We start from the raw sequence: 22743 nt of genomic DNA on the forward strand, positions 1-22743 counted from the left end.
AGGCTCTATAGAAAGACTAGTGGATGAGAAGCACTTTGGATAAAGGCTCTATAGAAAGACTAGTGGATGAGAAGCACTTTGGATAAAGGTGCTATAGAAAGACTAGTGGACGAGAAGCACTTTGGATAAAGGTGCTATAGAAAGACTAGTGGATGAGAAGCACTTTGGATAAAGGCTCTATAGAAAGACTAGTGGACGAGAAGCACTTTGGATAAAGGCTCTATAGAAAGACTAGTGGATGAGAAGCACTTTGGAGAAAGGTGCTATAGAAAGACTAGTGGATGAGAAGCACTTTGGATAAAGGTGCTATAGAAAGACTAGTGGATGAGAAGCACTTTGGATAAAGGTGCTATAGAAAGACTAGTGGATGAGAAGCACTTTGGATAAAGGCTCTATAGAAAGACTAGTGGATGAGAAGCACTTTGGATAAAGGCTCTATAGAAAGACTAGTGGATGAGAAGCACTTTGGATAAAGGTGCTATAGAAAGACTAGTGGATGAGAAGCACTTTGGATAAAGGCTCTATAGAAAGACTAGTGGACGAGAAGCACTTTGGATAAAGGCGCTATAGAAAGACTAGTGGATGAGAAGCACTTTGGATAAAGGCTCTATAGAAAGACTAGTGGATGAGAAGCACTGGATAAAGGCTCTATAGAAAGACTAGTGGATGAGAAGCACTTTGGATAAAGGCGCTATAGAAAGACTAGTGGATGAGAAGCACTTTGGATAAAGGCTCTATAGAAAGACTAGTGGATGAGAAGCACTTTGGATAAAGGCTCTATAGAAAGACTAGTGGACGAGAAGCACTTTGGATAAAGGCTCTATAGAAAGACTAGTGGATGAGAAGCACTTTGGATAAAGGCTCTATAGAAAGACTAGTGGATGAGAAGCACTTTGGATAAAGGCGCTATAGAAAGACTAGTGGATGAGAAGCACTTTGGATAAAGGCTCTATAGAAAGACTAGTGGATGAGAAGCACTTTGGATAAAGGCTCTATAGAAAGACTAGTGGATGAGAAGCACTTTGGATAAAGGCTCTATAGAAAGACTAGTGGATGAGAAGCACTTTGGATAAAGGCGCTATAGAAAGACTAGTGGATGAGAAGCACTTTGGATAAAGGCTCTATAGAAAGACTAGTGGATGAGAAGCACTTTGGATAAAGGCTCTATAGAAAGACTAGTGGATGAGAAGCACTTTGGATAAAGGCTCTATAGAAAGACTAGTGGATGAGAAGCACTTTGGATAAAGGCTCTATAGAAAGACTAGTGGATGAGAAGCACTTTGGATAAAGGCTCTATAGAAAGACTAGTGGATGAGAAGCACTTTGGATAAAGGCTCTATAGAAAGACTAGTGGATGAGAAGCACTTTGGATAAAGGCTCTATAGAAAGACTAGTGGATGAGAAGCACTTTGGATAAAGGCTCTATAGAAAGACTAGTGGATGAGAAGCACTTTGGATAAAGGCTCTATAGAAAGACTAGTGGATGAGAAGCACTTTGGATAAAGGCTCTATAGAAAGACTAGTGGATGAGAAGCACTTTGGATAAAGGCTCTATAGAAAGACTAGTGGATGAGAAGCACTTTGGATAAAGGCTCTATAGAAAGACTAGTGGATGAGAAGCACTTTGGATAAAGGCTCTATAGAAAGACTAGTGGATGAGAAGCACTTTGGATAAAGGCTCTATAGAAAGACTAGTGGATGAGAAGCACTTTGGATAAAGGTGCTATAGAAAGACTAGTGGATGAGAAGCACTTTGGATAAAGGTGCTATAGAAAGACTAGTGGATGAGAAGCACTTTGGATAAAGGCGCTATAGAAAGACTAGTGGATGAGAAGCACTTTGGATAAAGGCTCTATAGAAAGACTAGTGGATGAGAAGCACTTTGGATAAAGGTGCTATAGAAAGACTAGTGGATGAGAAGCACTTTGGATAAAGGTGCTATAGAAAGACTAGTGGATGAGAAGCACTTTGGATAAAGGTGCTATAGAAAGACTAGTGGATGAGAAGCACTTTGGATAAAGGCGCTATAGAAAGACTAGTGGATGAGAAGCACTTTGGATAAAGGCGCTATAGAAAGACTAGTGGATGAGAAGCACTTTGGATAAAGGCTCTATAGAAAGACTAGTGGATGAGAAGCACTTTGGATAAAGGCTCTATAGAAAGACTAGTGGATGAGAAGCACTTTGGATAAAGGCTCTATAGAAAGACTAGTGGATGAGAAGCACTTTGGATAAAGGCTCTATAGAAAGACTAGTGGATGAGAAGCACTTTGGATAAAGGCTCTATAGAAAGACTAGTGGATGAGAAGCACTTTGGATAAAGGCGCTATAGAAAGACTAGTGGACGAGAAGCACTTTGGATAAAGGCTCTATAGAAAGACTACATAGTGGATGAGAAGCACTTTGGATAAAGGCTCTATAGAAAGACTAGTGGATGAGAAGCACTTTGGATAAAGGCTCTATAGAAAGACTAGTGGATGAGAAGCACTTTGGATAAAGGCTCTATAGAAAGACTAGTGGAGGAGAAGCACTTTGGATAAAGGCGCTATAGAAAGACTAGTGGATGAGAAGCACTTTGGATAAAGGCGCTATAGAAAGACTAGTGGATGAGAAGCACTTTGGATAAAGGCACTATAGAAAGACTAGTGGATGAGAAGCACTTTGGATAAAGGCGCTATAGAAAGACTAGTGGATGAGAAGCACTTTGGATAAAGGCTCTATAGAAAGACTAGTGGATGAGAAGCACTTTGGATATAGGCTCTATAGAAAGACTAGTGGATGAGAAGCACTTTGGATAAAGGCTCTATAGAAAGACTAGTGGATGAGAAGCACTTTGGATAAAGGCTCTATAGAAAGACTAGTGGATGAGAAGCACTTTGGATAAAGGTGCTATAGAAAGACTAGTGGATGAGAAGCACTTTGGATAAAGGCGCTCTAGAAAGACTAGTGGATGAGAAGCACTTTGGATAAAGGCTCTATAGAAAGACTAGTGGATGAGAAGCACTTTGGATAAAGGCGCTATAGAAAGACTAGTGGATGAGAAGCACTTTGGATAAAGGCTCTATAGAAAGACTAGTGGATGAGAAGCACTTTGGATAAAGGCTCTATAGAAAGACTAGTGGATGAGAAGCACTTTGGATAAAGGCTCTATAGAAAGACTAGTGGATGAGAAGCACTTTGGATAAAGGCTCTATAGAAAGACTAGTGGATGAGAAGCACTTTGGATAAAGGTGCTATAGAAAGACTAGTGGACGAGAAGCACTTTGGATAAAGGTGCTATAGAAAGACTAGTGGATGAGAAGCACTTTGGATAAAGGCTCTATAGAAAGACTAGTGGACGAGAAGCACTTTGGATAAAGGCTCTATAGAAAGACTAGTGGATGAGAAGCACTTTGGAGAAAGGTGCTATAGAAAGACTAGTGGATGAGAAGCACTTTGGATAAAGGTGCTATAGAAAGACTAGTGGATGAGAAGCACTTTGGATAAAGGTGCTATAGAAAGACTAGTGGATGAGAAGCACTTTGGATAAAGGCTCTATAGAAAGACTAGTGGATGAGAAGCACTTTGGATAAAGGCTCTATAGAAAGACTAGTGGATGAGAAGCACTTTGGATAAAGGTGCTATAGAAAGACTAGTGGATGAGAAGCACTTTGGATAAAGGCTCTATAGAAAGACTAGTGGACGAGAAGCACTTTGGATAAAGGCGCTATAGAAAGACTAGTGGATGAGAAGCACTTTGGATAAAGGCTCTATAGAAAGACTAGTGGATGAGAAGCACTTTGGATAAAGGCTCTATAGAAAGACTAGTGGATGAGAAGCACTGGATAAAGGCTCTATAGAAAGACTAGTGGATGAGAAGCACTTTGGATAAAGGCGCTATAGAAAGACTAGTGGATGAGAAGCACTTTGGATAAATGCTCTATAGAAAGACTAGTGGATGAGAAGCACTTTGGATAAAGGCTCTATAGAAAGACTAGTGGACGAGAAGCACTTTGGATAAAGGCTCTATAGAAAGACTAGTGGATGAGAAGCACTTTGGATAAAGGCTCTATAGAAAGACTAGTGGATGAGAAGCACTTTGGATAAAGGCGCTATAGAAAGACTAGTGGATGAGAAGCACTTTGGATAAAGGCTCTATAGAAAGACTAGTGGATGAGAAGCACTTTGGATAAAGGCTCTATAGAAAGACTAGTGGATGAGAAGCACTTTGGATAAAGGCTCTATAGAAAGACTAGTGGATGAGAAGCACTTTGGATAAAGGCGCTATAGAAAGACTAGTGGATGAGAAGCACTTTGGATAAAGGCTCTATAGAAAGACTAGTGGATGAGAAGCACTTTGGATAAAGGCTCTATAGAAAGACTAGTGGATGAGAAGCACTTTGGATAAAGGCGCTATAGAAAGACTAGTGGATGAGAAGCACTTTGGATAAAGGCTCTATAGAAAGACTAGTGGATGGGAAGCACTTTGGATAAAGGCTCTATAGAAAGACTAGTGGATGAGAAGCACTTTGGATAAAGGCTCTATAGAAAGACTAGTGGATGAGAAGCACTTTGGATAAAGGCGCTATAGAAAGACTAGTGGATGAGAAGCACTTTGGATAAAGGCTCTATAGAAAGACTAGTGGATGAGAAGCACTTTGGATAAAGGCACTATAGAAAGACTACATAGTGGATGAGAAGCACTTTGGATAAAGGCTCTATAGAAAGACTAGTGGATGAGAAGCACTTTGGATAAAGGCTCTATAGAAAGACTAGTGGATGAGAAGCACTTTGGATAAAGGCTCTATAGAAAGACTAGTGGATGAGAAGCACTTTGGATAAAGGCGCTATAGAAAGACTAGTGGATGAGAAGCACTTTGGATAAAGGCTCTATAGAAAGACTAGTGGATGAGAAGCACTTTGGATAAAGGCTCTATAGAAAGACTAGTGGATGAGAAGCACTTTGGATAAAGGCGCTATAGAAAGACTAGTGGATGAGAAGCACTTTGGATAAAGGCTCTATAGAAAGACTAGTGGATGAGAAGCACTTTGGATAAAGGTGCTATAGAAAGACTAGTGGATGAGAAGCACTTTGGATAAAGGCTCTATAGAAAGACTAGTGGATGAGAAGCACTTTGGATAAAGGCTCTATAGAAAGACTAGTGGATGAGAAGCACTTTGGATAAAGGCTCTATAGAAAGACTAGTGGATGAGAAGCACTTTGGATAAAGGCTCTATAGAAAGACTAGTGGATGAGAAGCACTTTGGATAAAGGCTCTATAGAAAGACTAGTGGATGAGAAGCACTTTGGATAAAGGCTCTATAGAAAGACTAGTGGATGAGAAGCACTTTGGATAAAGGCTCTATAGAAAGACTAGTGGATGAGAAGCACTTTGGATAAAGGCGCTATAGAAAGACTAGTGGATGAGAAGCACTTTGGATAAAGGCTCTATAGAAAGACTAGTGGACGAGAAGCACTTTGGATAAAGGCTCTATAGAAAGACTAGTGGATGAGAAGCACTTTGGATAAAGGCTCTATAGAAAGACTAGTGGATGAGAAGCACTTTGGATAAAGGCTCTATAGAAAGACTAGTGGATGAGAAGCACTTTGGATAAAGGCTCTATAGAAAGACTAGTGGATGAGAAGCACTTTGGATAAAGGCGCTATAGAAAGACTAGTGGATGAGAAGCACTTTGGATAAAGGCTCTATAGAAAGACTAGTGGATGAGAAGCACTTTGGATAAAGGCTCTATAGAAAGACTAGTGGATGAGAAGCACTTTGGATAAAGGCGCTATAGAAAGACTAGTGGATGAGAAGCACTTTGGATAAAGGCTCTATAGAAAGACTAGTGGATGAGAAGCACTTTGGATAAAGGCACTATAGAAAGACTAGTGGATGAGAAGCACTTTGGATAAAGGCGCTATAGAAAGACTAGTGGATGAGAAGCACTTTGGATAAAGGCTCTATAGAAAGACTAGTGGATGAGAAGCACTTTGGATAAAGGCGCTATAGAAAGACTAGTGGACGAGAAGCACTTTGGATAAAGGCTCTATAGAAAGACTAGTGGATGAGAAGCACTTTGGATAAAGGCTCTATAGAAAGACTAGTGGATGAGAAGCACTTTGGAGAAAGGCTCTATAGAAAGACTAGTGGACGAGAAGCACTTTGGATAAAGGCTCTATAGAAAGACTAGTGGATGAGAAGCACTTTGGATAAAGGCTCTATAGAAAGACTAGTGGATGAGAAGCACTTTGGATAAAGGCTCTATAGAAAGACTAGTGGATGAGAAGCACTTTGGATAAAGGCTCTATAGAAAGACTAGTGGACGAGAAGCACTTTGGATAAAGGCGCTATAGAAAGACTAGTGGATGAGAAGCACTTTGGATAAAGGCGCTATAGAAAGACTAGTGGACGAGAAGCACTTTGGATAAAGGCTCTATAGAAAGACTAGTGGATGAGAAGCACTTTGGATAAAGGCTCTATAGAAAGACTAGTGGATGAGAAGCACTTTGGATAAAGGCTCTATAGAAAGACTAGTGGATGAGAAGCACTTTGGATAAAGGCTCTATAGAAAGACTAGTGGATGAGAAGCACTTTGGATAAAGGCTCTATAGAAAGACTAGTGGATGAGAAGCACTTTGGATAAAGGCGCTATAGAAAGACTAGTGGATGAGAAGCACTTTGGATAAAGGCTCTATAGAAAGACTAGTGGATGAGAAGCACTTTGGATAAAGGCTCTATAGAAAGACTAGTGGATGAGAAGCACTTTGGATAAAGGCTCTATAGAAAGACTAGTGGATGAGAAGCACTTTGGATAAAGGCTCTATAGAAAGACTAGTGGATGAGAAGCACTTTGGATAAAGGCTCTATAGAAAGACTAGTGGATGAGAAGCACTTTGGATAAAGGCTCTATAGAAAGACTAGTGGATGAGAAGCACTTTGGATAAAGGCTCTATAGAAAGACTAGTGGATGAGAAGCACTTTGGATAAAGGCTCTATAGAAAGACTAGTGGATGAGAAGCACTTTGGATAAAGGCGCTATAGAAAGACTAGTGGACGAGAAGCACTTTGGATAAAGGCTCTATAGAAAGACTAGTGGATGAGAAGCACTTTGGATAAAGGCTCTATAGAAAGACTAGTGGATGAGAAGCACTTTGGAGAAAGGCTCTATAGAAAGACTAGTGGACGAGAAGCACTTTGGATAAAGGCTCTATAGAAAGACTAGTGGATGAGAAGCACTTTGGATAAAGGCTCTATAGAAAGACTAGTGGATGAGAAGCACTTTGGATAAAGGCTCTATAGAAAGACTAGTGGACGAGAAGCCCTTTGGATAAAGGCGCTATAGAAAGACTAGTGGACGAGAAGCACTTTGGATAAAGGCTCTATAGAAAGACTAGTGGACGAGAAGCCCTTTGGATAAAGGCGCTATAGAAAGACTAGTGGACGAGAAGCACTTTGGATAAAGGCTCTATAGAAAGACTAGTGGATGAGAAGCACTTTGGATAAAGGCTCTATAGAAAGACTAGTGGATGAGAAGCACTTTGGATAAAGGCTCTATAGAAAGACTAGTGGACGAGAAGCACTTTGGATAAAGGCTCTATAGAAAGACTAGTGGATGAGAAGCACTTTGGATAAAGGCGCTATAGAAAGACTAGTGGATGAGAAGCACTTTGGATAAAGGCGCTATAGAAAGACTAGTGGATGAGAAGCACTTTGGATAAAGGCGCTATAGAAAGACTAGTGGATGAGAAGCACTTTGGATAAAGGCTCTATAGAAAGACTAGTGGATGAGAAGCACTTTGGATAAAGGCACTATAGAAAGACTAGTGGACGAGAAGCACTTTGGATAAAGGCTCTATAGAAAGACTAGTGGACGAGAAGCACTTTGGATAAAGGCTCTATAGAAAGACTAGTGGATGAGAAGCACTTTGGATAAAGGCTCTATAGAAAGACTAGTGGATGAGAAGCACTGGATAAAGGCTCTATAGAAAGACTAGTGGATGAGAAGCACTTTGGATAAAGGCTCTATAGAAAGACTAGTGGATGAGAAGCACTTTGGATAAAGGTGCTATAGAAAGACTAGTGGATGAGAAGCACTTTGGATAAAGGTGCTATAGAAAGACTAGTGGATGAGAAGCACTTTGGATAAAGGCGCTATAGAAAGACTAGTGGATGAGAAGCACTTTGGATAAAGGCTCTATAGAAAGACTAGTGGATGAGAAGCACTTTGGATAAAGGCTCTATAGAAAGACTAGTGGATGAGAAGCACTTTGGATAAAGGCTCTATAGAAAGACTAGTGGATGAGAAGCACTTTGGATAAAGGCGCTATAGAAAGACTAGTGGATGAGAAGCACTTTGGATAAAGGCTCTATAGAAAGACTAGTGGATGAGAAGCACTTTGGATAAAGGCACTATAGAAAGACTACATAGTGGATGAGAAGCACTTTGGATAAAGGCACTATAGAAAGACTACATAGTGGATGAGAAGCACTTTGGATAAAGGCTCTATAGAAAGACTAGTGGATGAGAAGCACTTTGGATAAAGGCTCTATAGAAAGACTAGTGGATGAGAAGCACTTTGGATAAAGGCTCTATAGAAAGACTAGTGGATGAGAAGCACTTTGGATAAAGGCTCTATAGAAAGACTAGTGGATGAGAAGCACTTTGGATAAAGGCTCTATAGAAAGACTAGTGGATGAGAAGCACTTTGGATAAAGGCTCTATAGAAAGACTAGTGGATGAGAAGCACTTTGGATAAAGGCGCTATAGAAAGACTAGTGGATGAGAAGCACTTTGGATAAAGGCTCTATAGAAAGACTAGTGGATGAGAAGCACTTTGGATAAAGGCTCTATAGAAAGACTAGTGGATGAGAAGCACTTTGGATAAAGGCTCTATAGAAAGACTAGTGGATGAGAAGCACTTTGGATAAAGGCTCTATAGAAAGACTAGTGGATGAGAAGCACTTTGGATAAAGGCTCTATAGAAAGACTAGTGGATGAGAAGCACTTTGGATAAAGGCGCTATAGAAAGACTAGTGGATGAGAAGCACTTTGGATAAAGGCTCTATAGAAAGACTAGTGGATGAGAAGCACTTTGGATAAAGGCTCTATAGAAAGACTAGTGGATGAGAAGCACTTTGGATAAAGGCGCTATAGAAAGACTAGTGGATGAGAAGCACTTTGGATAAAGGCTCTATAGAAAGACTAGTGGACGAGAAGCACTTTGGATAAAGGCTCTATAGAAAGACTAGTGGATGAGAAGCACTTTGGATAAAGGCTCTATAGAAAGACTAGTGGATGAGAAGCACTTTGGATAAAGGCGCTATAGAAAGACTAGTGGATGAGAAGCACTTTGGATAAAGGCTCTATAGAAAGACTAGTGGATGAGAAGCACTTTGGATAAAGGCTCTATAGAAAGACTAGTGGATGAGAAGCACTTTGGATAAAGGCTCTATAGAAAGACTAGTGGATGAGAAGCACTTTGGATAAAGGCTCTATAGAAAGACTAGTGGATGAGAAGCACTTTGGATAAAGGTGCTATAGAAAGACTAGTGGATGAGAAGCACTTTGGATAAAGGCTCTATAGAAAGACTAGTGGATGAGAAGCACTTTGGATAAAGGTGCTATAGAAAGACTAGTGGATGAGAAGCACTTTGGATAAAGGCGCTATAGAAAGACTAGCGGATGAGAAGCACTTTGGATAAAGGTGCTATAGAAAGACTAGTGGACGAGAAGCACTTTGGATAAAGGCTCTATAGAAAGACTAGTGGACGAGAAGCACTTTGGATAAAGGCGCTATAGAAAGACTAGTGGATGAGAAGCACTTTGGATAAAGGCTCTATAGAAAGACTAGTGGATGAGAAGCACTTTGGATAAAGGTGCTATAGAAAGACTAGTGGATGAGAAGCACTTTGGATAAAGGTGCTATAGAAAGACTAGTGGATGAGAAGCACTTTGGATAAAGGCGCTATAGAAAGACTAGTGGACGAGAAGCACTTTGGATAAAGGCTCTATAGAAAGACTAGTGGATGAGAAGCACTTTGGATAAAGGCGCTATAGAAAGACTAGTGGATGAGAAGCACTTTGGATAAAGGCTCTATAGAAAGACTAGTGGATGAGAAGCACTTTGGATAAAGGCGCTATAGAAAGACTAGTGGACGAGAAGCACTTTGGATAAAGGTGCTATAGAAAGACTAGTGGACGAGAAGCACTTTGGATAAAGGTGCTATAGAAAGACTAGTGGATGAGAAGCACTTTGGATAAAGGTGCTATAGAAAGACTAGTGGACGAGAAGCACTTTGGATAAAGGCGCTATAGAAAGACTAGTGGATGAGAAGCACTTTGGATAAAGGTGCTATAGAAAGACTAGTGGACGAGAAGCACTTTGGATAAAGGCTCTATAGAAAGACTAGTGGATGAGAAGCACTTTGGATAAAGGCTCTATAGAAAGACTAGTGGATGAGAAGCACTTTGGATAAAGGTGCTATAGAAAGACTAGTGGATGAGAAGCACTTTGGATAAAGGCGCTATAGAAAGACTAGTGGATGAGAAGCACTTTGGATAAAGGCTCTATAGAAAGACTAGTGGATGAGAAGCACTTTGGATAAAGGCTCTATAGAAAGACTAGTGGATGAGAAGCACTTTGGATAAAGGTGCTATAGAAAGACTAGTGGATGAGAAGCACTTTGGATAAAGGCTCTATAGAAAGACTAGTGGATGAGAAGCACTTTGGATAAAGGCTCTATAGAAAGACTAGTGGATGAGAAGCACTTTGGATAAAGGCTCTATAGAAAGACTAGTGGATGAGAAGCACTTTGGATAAAGGTGCTATAGAAAGACTAGTGGATGAGAAGCACTTTGGATAAAGGCTCTATAGAAAGACTAGTGGATGAGAAGCACTTTGGATAAAGGTGCTATAGAAAGACTAGTGGATGAGAAGCACTGGATAAAGGCTCTATAGAAAGACTAGTGGATGAGAAGCACTTTGGATAAAGGCTCTATAGAAAGACTAGTGGACGAGAAGCACTTTGGATAAAGGCTCTATAGAAAGACTAGTGGATGAGAAGCACTTTGGATAAAGGCTCTATAGAAAGACTAGTGGATGAGAAGCACTTTGGATAAAGGCGCTATAGAAAGACTAGTGGATGAGAAGCACTTTGGATAAAGGCTCTATAGAAAGACTAGTGGATGAGAAGCACTTTGGATAAAGGCTCTATAGAAAGACTAGTGGATGAGAAGCACTTTGGATAAAGGCTCTATAGAAAGACTAGTGGACGAGAAGCACTTTGGATAAAGGTGCTATAGAAAGACTAGTGGATGAGAAGCACTTTGGATAAAGGTGCTATAGAAAGACTAGTGGATGAGAAGCACTTTGGATAAAGGCTCTATAGAAAGACTAGTGGACGAGAAGCACTTTAAATAAAGGTGCTATAGAAAGACTAGTGGATGAGAAGCACTTTGGATAAAGGCTCTATAGAAAGACTAGTGGATGAGAAGCACTTTGGATAAAGGTGCTATAGAAAGACTAGTGGATGAGAAGCACTTTGGATAAAGGCTCTATAGAAAGACTAGTGGATGAGAAGCACTTTGGATAAAGGCTCTATAGAAAGACTAGTGGATGAGAAGCACTTTGGATAAAGGCTCTATAGAAAGACTAGTGGATGAGAAGCACTTTGGATAAAGGTGCTATAGAAAGACTAGTGGACGAGAAGCACTTTAAATAAAGGTGCTATAGAAAGACTAGTGGATGAGAAGCACTTTGGATAAAGGCTCTATAGAAAGACTAGTGGATGAGAAGCACTTTGGATAAAGGCTCTATAGAAAGACTAGTGGATGAGAAGCACTTTGGATAAAGGCTCTATAGAAAGACTAGTGGATGAGAAGCACTTTGGATAAAGGCTCTATAGAAAGACTACATAGTGGATGAGAAGCACTTTGGATAAAGGCTCTATAGAAAGACTAGTGGATGAGAAGCACTTTGGATAAAGGCTCTATAGAAAGACTAGTGGATGAGAAGCACTTTGGATAAAGGCTCTATAGAAAGACTAGTGGATGAGAAGCACTTTGGATAAAGGCGCTATAGAAAGACTAGTGGATGAGAAGCACTTTGGATAAAGGCTCTATAGAAAGACTAGTGGATGAGAAGCACTTTGGATAAAGGCTCTATAGAAAGACTAGTGGATGAGAAGCACTTTGGATAAAGGCTCTATAGAAAGACTAGTGGATGAGAAGCACTTTGGATAAAGGCGGCTATAGAAAGACTATTTTCTATCAACCAATAGTTGGCATTAATGAGGATCGATATGTTTTAAAATGTTAAAAGTTCCTTTAATATCGAAACTAATACTGTTCTGCCTGCAAGACAGGGTTCAGAGTGACTTTAAAGGCACCACAGATCCTTTAAAGTCACCACAGATCCTTGGCGTTCCATCTTTAAAGTCACCACAGATCCTTGGCGTTCCATCTTTTTTCATGACTGGAACAATCGGTGTTGCCCAGTCACTTGTGTTTACTGGTTCCAGTACCCCACTCTTCACCAATCGGGCTAATTCCGCCTCCACCTTGGGCTTGATGGCATACGGGACAGGTCGAGCTTTGAAAGCCTTTGGTGTGCTTCCTGGTTTGACTGCCAACTTAACCGTAATGTCTTTCATGCTCCATCAAAAACTGGGGAATGTTTTTTCAAGATCTCCTGTAGGAGTCCCGTGTCCCCATCCCTAATTAGGAACACTTCCTGTCAATTCAGCCTAAGCCTAGCAACGCAGAGTGATTCCCTTGAAATACAGTGGAAGAGTCATTTTCTGCATGTTGTGTTCCACTGTCACCTCCACAACTCCCAGCACGGGGACTGGTTCTCCTGTGTAGGTTCTCAACTTCAACCTGGTTGATCTCAGCGCCAGGTGCTGCAGCTTCTCCCGGTAAACAGCGTCTGATACCATGGATACACGTGAACCAGTGTCCACTTGCATCCTTACAGCATGGTTCTCTAACAGTGGTGTGACCAGGTACCCATCATCACCGTCCATAACAGATAAAACATGCACGGTAACCTCCTCATCAGACTCACTCTGGTCATCCCGGTCGTGCTCCACCATGTTCACCTGTTTTCTCCTGTTCCTTTGGAACCCACTTCTCTTGGTCTCTGTGCGCTGTTTGCCTGTCGGAGCCTTTTTAGCTCTGCAGCCACGTTCTATATGGCCTGCTTTTCCACAGTTTCCACAGTAAGTCCTTACACCAACACTCCGATGACTGATATGGTGTCGTTGAGTGACCTTCCAAAATTACAATGTTCAGATAACCGTTTCAATACAGCTATGAACTGTGAGACAGATTCACCCTCCTCTTGGTTCCTTTTATGAAACCTGAATCTCTCTGCAACAACCAGTGGCTTAGGAGAGTAGTGATTTAGCAAAAAGGCCATATAGAACGTTCCTGCAGAGCTAAAAAGGCTCCGACAAGCAAACGGAGACCAAGAGAAGTGGGTTCCAAAGGAACAGGAGAAAACAGGTAAACATGGTGGAGCACGACCGGGATGACCAGAGTGAGTCTGATGATGAGGTTACCGTGCATGTTTTATCTGTTATGGACGGTGATGATGGGTACCTGGTCACACCACTGTTAGAGAACCATGCTGTAAGGATGCAAGTGGACACTGGTTCACGTGTATCCATGGTATCAGACGATGTTTACCGGGGGAAGGAACACACAGGGACAAAACAGGGCTGTCAATATATAACAAACGTTTTTATACAATATATTGTATTACCTTAATCGCACTGGCCTATTGATTTAGCTAATCTCTACATGCATGTTTCCTCAGAGCGGCCATGGCTTGTTGATGCCTATGACCAGTGGCTCGAAAGATTGAAGGTCTGACTTTTGCTCACCTTTTGTCTATTTCACTACATAAAAATGAATGTGTTCTGCATTTATACCATCATGTTCATTTAGCACACGCTTTTATTTACATACTTAATGTGTAATGTCTATCTTGCTGGAAATGCAAAATGTAATTGTCGCATCATTTGAACATAGTCCATCCTGGTTTTCTCTTACAGGGTCCTCCTCACAAGTGTGCCTTGTTTTTCGTAGATAATAGTGGAATGGACATTATTCTAGGGGTGATGCCCTTTGTTAGAGAGCTGCTTTGTCGTGGAACGGAGGTAAGGAGACACCCCTAATTCACTACTGATGACTGATTTGACTAAAATACCCATTAGGAATCTTAACGTTTTATCTCACCCTAATGACACTTTTACACACTAACATTACTTAACATAACGTTACTTTAACTGAGACTGTAAAAGGAGATGTTATTGTGTAGTTGTAAACACTATTAAACTTTGCTGCTCTAGACTTTAGTTAAACGGACGTGAGTTGACTCTGTGCTTTCCCCGTCTACAGCAAATCTCTTTGCCAAAAATAGCAAGATCAGCTATTTTGTGTGTTTGTGTGATGTTTCCTCGGAATATGGATGATGCGGTTAAAGTTGTTAACCCATTTTGACCTGAGATCAGATTCTAAAAATGTCTTTTACACCTGACAGTTTTCTGAAAAAGCTAAATAGCAGACCTACAAGCTCGTAGTGCGCCACTCGGTGGCGCGCTACGAGCTTGTAGATCTGCTATTTTTCAATAGCTAAAGCATAACATAATGCTAACACCAAAAGGGGTTCCCGCCCAAAATGGGTTTTAACCAGGGTCTATACATGGCCGGGGCCCCCACCTTTTTTCTAAGCGCACAACGTGGAACTTGTAGTTCAGTTGGTTTCACAGAATGTTCGCCAAATCTTCGCCTATTATAACATTCATGTGGTTAATCCTTCTGCCCCATCTCTTGGTTTTCTTCATTCATGTGGTTAATCCTTCTGCCCCATCTCTTGGTTTTCTTCATTCATGTGGTTAATCCTTCTGCCCCATCTCTGGGTTTTCTTCATTCATGTGGTTAATCCTTCTGCCCCATCTCTTGGTTTTCTTCATTCATGTGGTTAATCCTTCTGCCCCATCTCTGGGTTTTCTTCATTCATGTGGTTAATCCTTATGCCCCATCTCTGGGTTTTCTTCATTCATGTGGTTAATCCTTCTGCCCCATCTCTGGGTTTTCTTCATTCATGTGGTTAATCCTTCTGCCCCATCTCTTGGTTTTCTTCATTCATGTGGTTAATCCTTCTGCCCCATCTCTGGGTTTTCTTCATTCATGTGGTTAATCCTTCTGCCCCATCTCTGGGTTTTCTTCATTCATGTGGTTAATCCTTCTGCCCCATCTCTGGGTTTTCTCCATTCATGTGGTTAATCCTTATGCCCCATCTCTTGGTTTTCTTCATTCATGTGGTTAATGGCTTATGCCCCATCTCTGGGTTTTCTTCATTCATGTGGTTAATCCTTCTGCCCCATCTCTGGGTTTTCTTCATTCATGTGGTTAATCCTTCTGCCCCATCTCTGGGTTTTCTTCATTCATGTGGTTAATCCTTCTGCCCCATCTCTGGGTTTTCTTCATTCATGTGGTTAATCCTTCTGCCCCATCTCTGGGTTTTCTTCATTCATGTGGTTAATCCTTCTGCCCCATCTCTTGGTTTTCTTCATTCATGTGGTTAATCCTTCTGCCCCATCTCTTGGTTTTCTTCATTCATGTGGTTAATGGCTTATGCCCCCTTATATCTCTTGGTTTTCTTCATTCATGTGGTTAATGGCTTATGCCCCCTTATATCTCTGGGTTTTCTTCATTCATGTGGTTAATAGCTTATGCCCCCTTATATCTCTGGGTTTTCTTCATTCATGTGGTTAATGGCTTATGCCCCCTTATATCTCTGGGTTTTCTTCATTCATGTGGTTAATGGCTTATGCCCCATCTCTTGGTATTTATGCCCCATCTCTCATCTTATGCCCCCTTATATCTCTTGGTTTTCTCCATAGGTTGTGCTGGCCAGCAACTCGGGTCCAGCTCTAAATGATGTGACAAACGGTGAGCTGCAGATATTGACAGGACGAATAGCAGAAATGGATCCTGTGATTCAGTGAGTATTGGAAATGCTTTTTAAAAAAACAAAACGATGCAAAGTTTAATAATTGTCTTAACTGCAGACTAGGCATTTAAGATAAGCAATAATGTAATGGCACTGTCCGTCTCATCCAGCAATACAGTCAATACATTCTGCTACGATACAGATTGTATCTGGTTATTGCAGCTCAAGAGCTTTCCCAATTACGATTGGGAATGGGAATGGGGCAGCGGCGGTGGCTCAGGGGTAGAGTGCCTGGATGGTAACCGTAAGGTTGCCAGTTCGAACCCGGGCTCCCCCAGAGTTACTGTCGAAGTGTCCTTGAGCAAGACACTGAACCCCTAATTGCTCCCGATGTGCTGGTTGGTGCCTTGCATGGTTTCTGCCACCATCGGTGTATGAATGTGTGTGTGAATGGGTGAATGTAATGCACCATCTCTGTAAAGCGCCTTGGATAAAGGCGCTATATAAATGCACCATTTACCATTTTACCATTTACGATGCACGGTTGTGCATTAAGCCATTAAGACTTGAGGTCGATTCTACAAATGCCTTTTAAATCAGTAGTTGTCAAAGTGTTTTGGGCTGCGGATAGCAGATGTATAAGCTGTGCGGATAGCAGATGTATAAGCTTGCAGCGCAGCACGAAGTGATGCAATGTGAGCTTCTATAGCTGATATTTTTGAGAACCACTGTTTCACCCTAAAGCGTTTTCCCTGCTGAGCCACTGCCTACAGTACTTGCTCATTGGAATTCCCTGCGGCTCACAGAGCCTGAAAGTGTAAATGTGTTGATGTTATCGTTGTGCAGGTTGGGGTTGAAGGAGGACAGACTGACATTAGTGCAGAGTGGCTCCAGCTCTCCATGCCTGGATCTGAGGTTAGTCACAGAACAGCTCATATAATATTGTTGTTGTCGGGCAGAAACCCTTTGTCTCCAATGCCCAACTTTGTCAGACAAGAGTGTCTCACAAAAGTAGCAAAAACCAAAAATAGCTGATCGACAAGCTCACAACTCGTCACAATGCAATAGCGTGTGAAAACGTGTACGTCACCAAGAGGGGGGCGGCGTCTGAAAAGCTAGGGACGGCCCTCTCGTGGGCATTACATTCTAGCCCACATCACTCAGAATAGAGTGACGGTGGTATGTTTTTGTAAATATTGAGCTCGTTCTTGGCGACAACATAGTGAACCAACACCAGGATGGATAGAAAGAACGTCGGGCCCAAATACATTACAAGGACAAGGAAAATGCTGTGAACAAACACGGCTGTGCTTAGATACTTTGTTGAACGTTATGTCTCTGCGCCCGTGCGCCGTACAGCCGAGATCCAAGCCATTCTACTTATTTTTGTAAACTCGTCAATCTGGGTTCCTTGATGCTGTCTCCATGCTGGAAAGCTGAACATCTAATTCCGTTTTCTGGCTCATTTCCTCGACGTGACCTGCTGTGGCACTTATTTACTGAGCAAGTCTGCACCATTGTGAGGTCAGTTTAAAAAAAGAACGTATACAAGCACACTGGATAGTGGCTCAATGTAAACAAACCAGACAAGCCAGCAAGTATGGCGGCCGCTACCACGTGACACATATGTTGACGCCCCCTCCAGGAGTTTTGGTACACCCTATACCATCACTAGATATTGAGACTATATAAGTACATTGGATCCATTTGAACACGGGTTATTTTTGTTCCATTTCCTGAAATGGAACAAGGTGGTGTTCCTGACAACAACAACATGGTCAGGCAAGGTTAATCCACCTGATGGTGAAAATATTTGTGATTATGTTAAAATGTTATGACTCTGAGCAATCTAGCAACATGAACCCTTACTTCCAGGTTTCAAGTCTGAGAATGTATGAGATTTTTATTTCACAACTTCCTGGCCTATCTTTATACTATTAAGAGTAATAGATTATGTTTTACCCCCATTTTCTTCTGAATTTAGTCGTTATTCCTATTGATTCCTCCCCACACATCCTACTGACTCACCTGCCAGTGAGGAGCCCCCACCGGGAGGACGTAGGGCCTTTGTCCTACTCCTACCGCCCAAAACTCCCTGCTGACAGGTGCCGCCCCAGCCTGTAGACATGTAATGAGTAATTAATGACCAATATCACCCCCAATTGAGACCACGTGAAACTGCTTCCATGTCTACAATTCCATACTGTGAAATGTGTACATGCATTCCTGTGAGTACCTAACCATGTTCCATCCTCTGTCTCCCCCTTCCTACACTACTACCCAAACCCCCACCGCCACCTCAGCCGTTTGGACAAGGAGCTGGCACAGGTGGTGCGGGAGCGGAAGACCGACCTGGTGGTCATCGAGGGCATGGGCCGGGCCATACATACCAACTACTACGCCATGCTCAGCTGTGAGAGTCTCAAAATGGCCGTCATCAAGAATTCTTGGCTGGCCGACCGGCTGGGTGGCAAGCTCTTCAGCGTGGTCTTCAAATATGAGGTACCGCCCGGCGACAAGCACCAAAGCAAGGACCCCGTGGCGCCACCGACTCCCTCGTGAGCCGATGCACATGGCCCGAACCTTGACGGAGAGGACTAGCGCCGGATGTCAGGATGTGATGGTGATGATATTACTGCCACTTTGGTGAATGACTGATGGTGTGTCATTAAACAGGTTTTTGAAGGTAATCCTGATCAGGGAGGTGTTATGTAGATTTTTCTTTTACATTCTTGCTCCATTTTGTCTTTTTATTGAGTGGACATTGGGTTTGATTTCTTTGATGTCTTTTTCTGCTCAATGGCTGTGCAAGTAGTTTGGCCACCATCTCTGCTACCCACTGCCCTCACCATCTGCCCTCACCCACTGCCCTCACCATCTGCCCTCACCCACTGCCCTCACCATCTGCCCTCACCATCTCTGCTACCCACTGCCCTCACCATCTGCCCTCACCATCTGCCCTCACCATCTGCCCTCACCCACTGCCCTCACCATCTCTGCTACCCACTGCCCTCACCCACTGCCCTCACCATCTGCCCTCACCATCTGCCCTCACCCACTGCCCTCACCATCTGCCCTCACCCACTGCCCTCACCATCTGCCCTCACCATCTGCCCTCACCATCTCTGCTACCCACTGCCCTCACCATCTGCCCTCACCCACTGCCCTCACCACCTCTGCTACCCACTGCCCTCATTCCATGACTTGAGGACCGCTGTCATTGGATGGGAAATTGTCTTTGATTAATCTGGGAACCCATTCTCTCTCTCTCTATATATATCTATATATATCCCCTTTGTTTTTGTCTTGAGAGGTTCTATTCCAGTGTTTTATAGACTGGAATGTTATGATCTTGAGTAGACACATTTTATAGACCTCATCAGCTGATGAGCTGCACCTGTCTGGCAGACATGCGCCACGCTCGCTGCCATACCAGCGCCACGCTCGCTGCCATACCAGCGCCACGCTCGCTGCCATACCAGTGCCGCGCTCGCTGCCATACCAGCGCCACGCTCGCTGCCATACCAGCGCCGCGCTCGCTGCCATACCAGCGCCACGCTCGCTGCCATACCAGCGCCACGCTCGCTGCCATACCAGTGCCACGCTCGCTGCCATACCAGCGCCGCGCTCGCTGCCATACCAGCGCCGCGCTCGCTGCCATACCAGCGCCACGCTCGCTGCCATACCAGCGCCACGCTCGCTGCCATACCAGCGCCACGCTCGCTGCCATACCAGCGCCACGCTCGCTGCCATACCAGCGCCACGCTCGCACAACGAAGATGCTTTGGTCCGTGTGCACAGTCTGCACACCATCAGGGTAATTAGCTTTCAGTTGTAAAGCTTTTATTCAGCAAAAAATAAGAATGTGTGGCTAATGTGCCTTGAGGCTAATAAGGTGATCAAAGTGTCATTCACTGCAAATGCAACCAGCTTTTTAATTCCTGTTGCAGGTTGCATAATTCATTTTTTAAAGCAATTTCACAGTCATTTATACTGAATCATCTCCCCTTTTTTCATCCAATTACTGCCAATGGTTGAATTGAGGTTATCAAATAGTTAAGTGTTGTATATTACTATTACCCACAGTGTTGTGAGAACCTTTTCATAGTTTGAAAGAAGTTAGAAAAGAATACATTAAGTACACCCTTTTGGCAGATAACTTCTAGATGTTTCTTTTAAATCAACTCGGAGGAATGTTCGTGGAACGAGTCGTCTTCCTTCCTGACCGCCCATGTCGATCAAATGTTTGTCTTTCTGATGCTTGACTCAAGCATTTTGCCATCAACGGAGGCCGGAGTTGCCCGGCGTTACGGCGTACTGTAGATCCCTTGATTTTTGCCCTGAGGCTCTTGGAGACTTCACTGAGAAACGGTGCTTGGGATGAACTTCATCTGACAGCCTGAACTAGAGAGATTTCTGGTGATCTGAAATGCTCACAACGTGTCACACCTTGAGCTTGTAGATTGGCTATTTTCACTGTTTTATAATGACTTACTGTAAGTTGTTATGGACAAAACAATTACGGTAAATATTGTATATCATGTTGTTGCAATGTATGTGGTGTCCATATTATTAGGCTTCCATTAAACAAGAAAGTAGAAAAATATAAAGATAGGATTTCCTGGGTTACACTTAGTTTTTCACAGCACTGCAAGTAGCTGGTAATGTTGATTCAGGGATGGGAGTAGAAGCACTTTATCTTACAGGGCTTGTTTGGGCTGATTTGGCTTTGTTATTCCACAAGGTGGCAGTATTCAACTGTGAAGTATGTTTTTTTTGGTTTCTTTTAGTTTTTCCTGAATGTGCCTGATGTCAGAGTCAACACTGTATATTCATGCTTTTGTTGCATTTCTGTCATCAAAACACCATGAAAAAGCTAGATGTGTTTGATGTTATTGAACCAATGGACCTGCTGGGCTTAAGGTACTAAGTGGCAGGAGGTAAATTACTGTCAAGATGAATAAATACTCCTACAGTATACAGTAGATTTTTTTTTTAACATTTTTGAAATAAAACAACTTCATTTAGTAAAAAAAAAAAAGCCACACTCTGAGATTGGAAGGTGACTCACTAATGTGTTTGTGATTTCACAAGTTCACTGGATATGGTGATGGATAAGATTTTGTCCTGCCTTGATTGAAATGAAATGATTCCCAAAGCTATGTTTGTGTGTCAAGTGGACCCACTTTTGCGATAATTGCATTGTAATTTGTACATATATGTGATATATATATATAGTACTGTTTTGTGTGTGTGTGTATATAATTCATTTGCATTACTTCATATATGCTGACAACGCACAACTGTGTATTATATTCTCCAGACAATCAGTTTTAATTAAAAGGTGAACACTTATATTTTATTCATTTCAGTTGGTGTGTTTCTTCAGCTCTGCAACAGCGAGGGAATTTCAAGGAACTTAATGAACTCGGAAGAGATTGGGAGAGCTGTGCAGTGGCACATGCACCCATATTTAAAGCTTTTAAACTACCCCAGAAGCTAGGCAACTCCGTTTGTGGTAGTGGATGCCCGCTGTGCGCACTTGCCGGGGAGCTGCAGGCTTATAATGTATGAAGGTGCCCGGCAGGGGGTCTTCCAAAACCCCTGCTACCCTTCTCCCTCACTAGCTCCGTTGCCATTGTGTTTGGTGCCTACGGTGTGTGACGATAATCCGTCGGGAAAAGTCTGCTACTTTTTAATCTGTGTTGTTTAAAATGTTCTTTTCGTTTTTCTCTAAAATCATCACTAACTACTGAAAGATCCGGGTCAACTGCTATTTGCATAATTCTCCTTTAACCTGAGCACAAGATGTCCAGGTTTTGCTCATAGGAAATAATATGCTTTAATTGAGGCCTTTAAAATGCCCAGATGTTATGTCGTTTTCTTACCTTTTTTTTGTAGTCCTAGGAAACCATACACAAAATAGCATAGTAACAGAACAACCCACCCATCTTGTTTGGGATTTGGTGGCCTATAGCCTACTGTAGATTTGAAACATAACCATAGCATGATGTTTTTTCACATGTTTATATGAATATGTATGCACTTAACATGGAAACACACAGAGAGACGGTTTCAATAGCCACATTTTAACTGCTGCAATAGGATTAGCCGCCTCATACAGAATTTTGGCTTTGTAATTGATCTTCTTAAGTCGTAGGAAAACCCCATAAAGTCCTGTTTTGTTCCAGGCCTTGGGAAATTGACAGTGGTGGTGACTACAAATACTGCCATAACATTAATTACTCTAGCATAGTAAACCGCTGTATTAACCTTTTGTTGACATTTGAGTTGCAATAGCAGTAATTTGTCATGTCAGGGAAAGTTTCAAGTGAGGTGTGTGTGTGTGTGTGTGTGTGTGTGTGTGTGTGTGTGTGTGTGTGTGTGTGTGTGTGTGTGTGTGTGTGTGTGTGTGTGTGTGTGTGTGTGTGTGTGTGTGTGTGTGTGTGTGTGTGTGTGTGTGTGTGTGTGTGTGTGTGTACACACACACAAACTAGTTTTTGTTCAATTATCTCAATGCATTCCCTTTTCGTTTTTTTTAACATTCTGTTTCCACAAAGCAAGCTAATGAGCTCATTTCATCTGTAATCACTGGGCAAAAAAGAAAAACTACATCAAAAATGTATGTCCTTTTGTTTCATAGAGGAGTTCAGCAATAGAAAAAGAACAGAACCTGCACATTCACATACTGTAATTAATTCAACAGTTCAAGGGAGCAAGCCTAGTCTCTTTGGCCAGTTAAACTCTTTTGATCTCACGAATAGCCTAAAAGGTAAATGGTGCATTTATATAGTGCTTTAA

At 42.2% G+C, this 22743-nt stretch overlaps 1 protein-coding gene across 2 annotated transcripts in view; it reads left to right on the forward strand.

Annotated features, from left to right (window-relative positions):
• pank4 (pantothenate kinase 4 (inactive)) overlaps positions 1–21304 on the forward strand; it is a 52074-nt gene extending 30770 nt beyond the window's left edge. For both annotated transcript variants that reach the window (XM_079509365.1, XM_079509366.1), the window contains exons 15-19: positions 13801–13850; positions 14039–14143; positions 15893–15993; positions 16789–16857; positions 18246–21304. In XM_079509365.1, the coding sequence (XP_079365491.1) occupies positions 13801–13850; positions 14039–14143; positions 15893–15993; positions 16789–16857; positions 18246–18504 (584 nt within the window). In that variant the 3' untranslated portion in view covers positions 18505–21304. The remainder of the gene's footprint in view (positions 1–13800; positions 13851–14038; positions 14144–15892; positions 15994–16788; positions 16858–18245) is intronic.
• The last annotated feature ends 1439 nt before the right edge of the window (positions 21305–22743 follow it).

This window comes from Electrona antarctica (genome assembly GCF_951216825.1).
Source record: "Electrona antarctica genome assembly, chromosome: 9".
Taxonomy (NCBI): domain Eukaryota; kingdom Metazoa; phylum Chordata; class Actinopteri; order Myctophiformes; family Myctophidae; genus Electrona; species Electrona antarctica.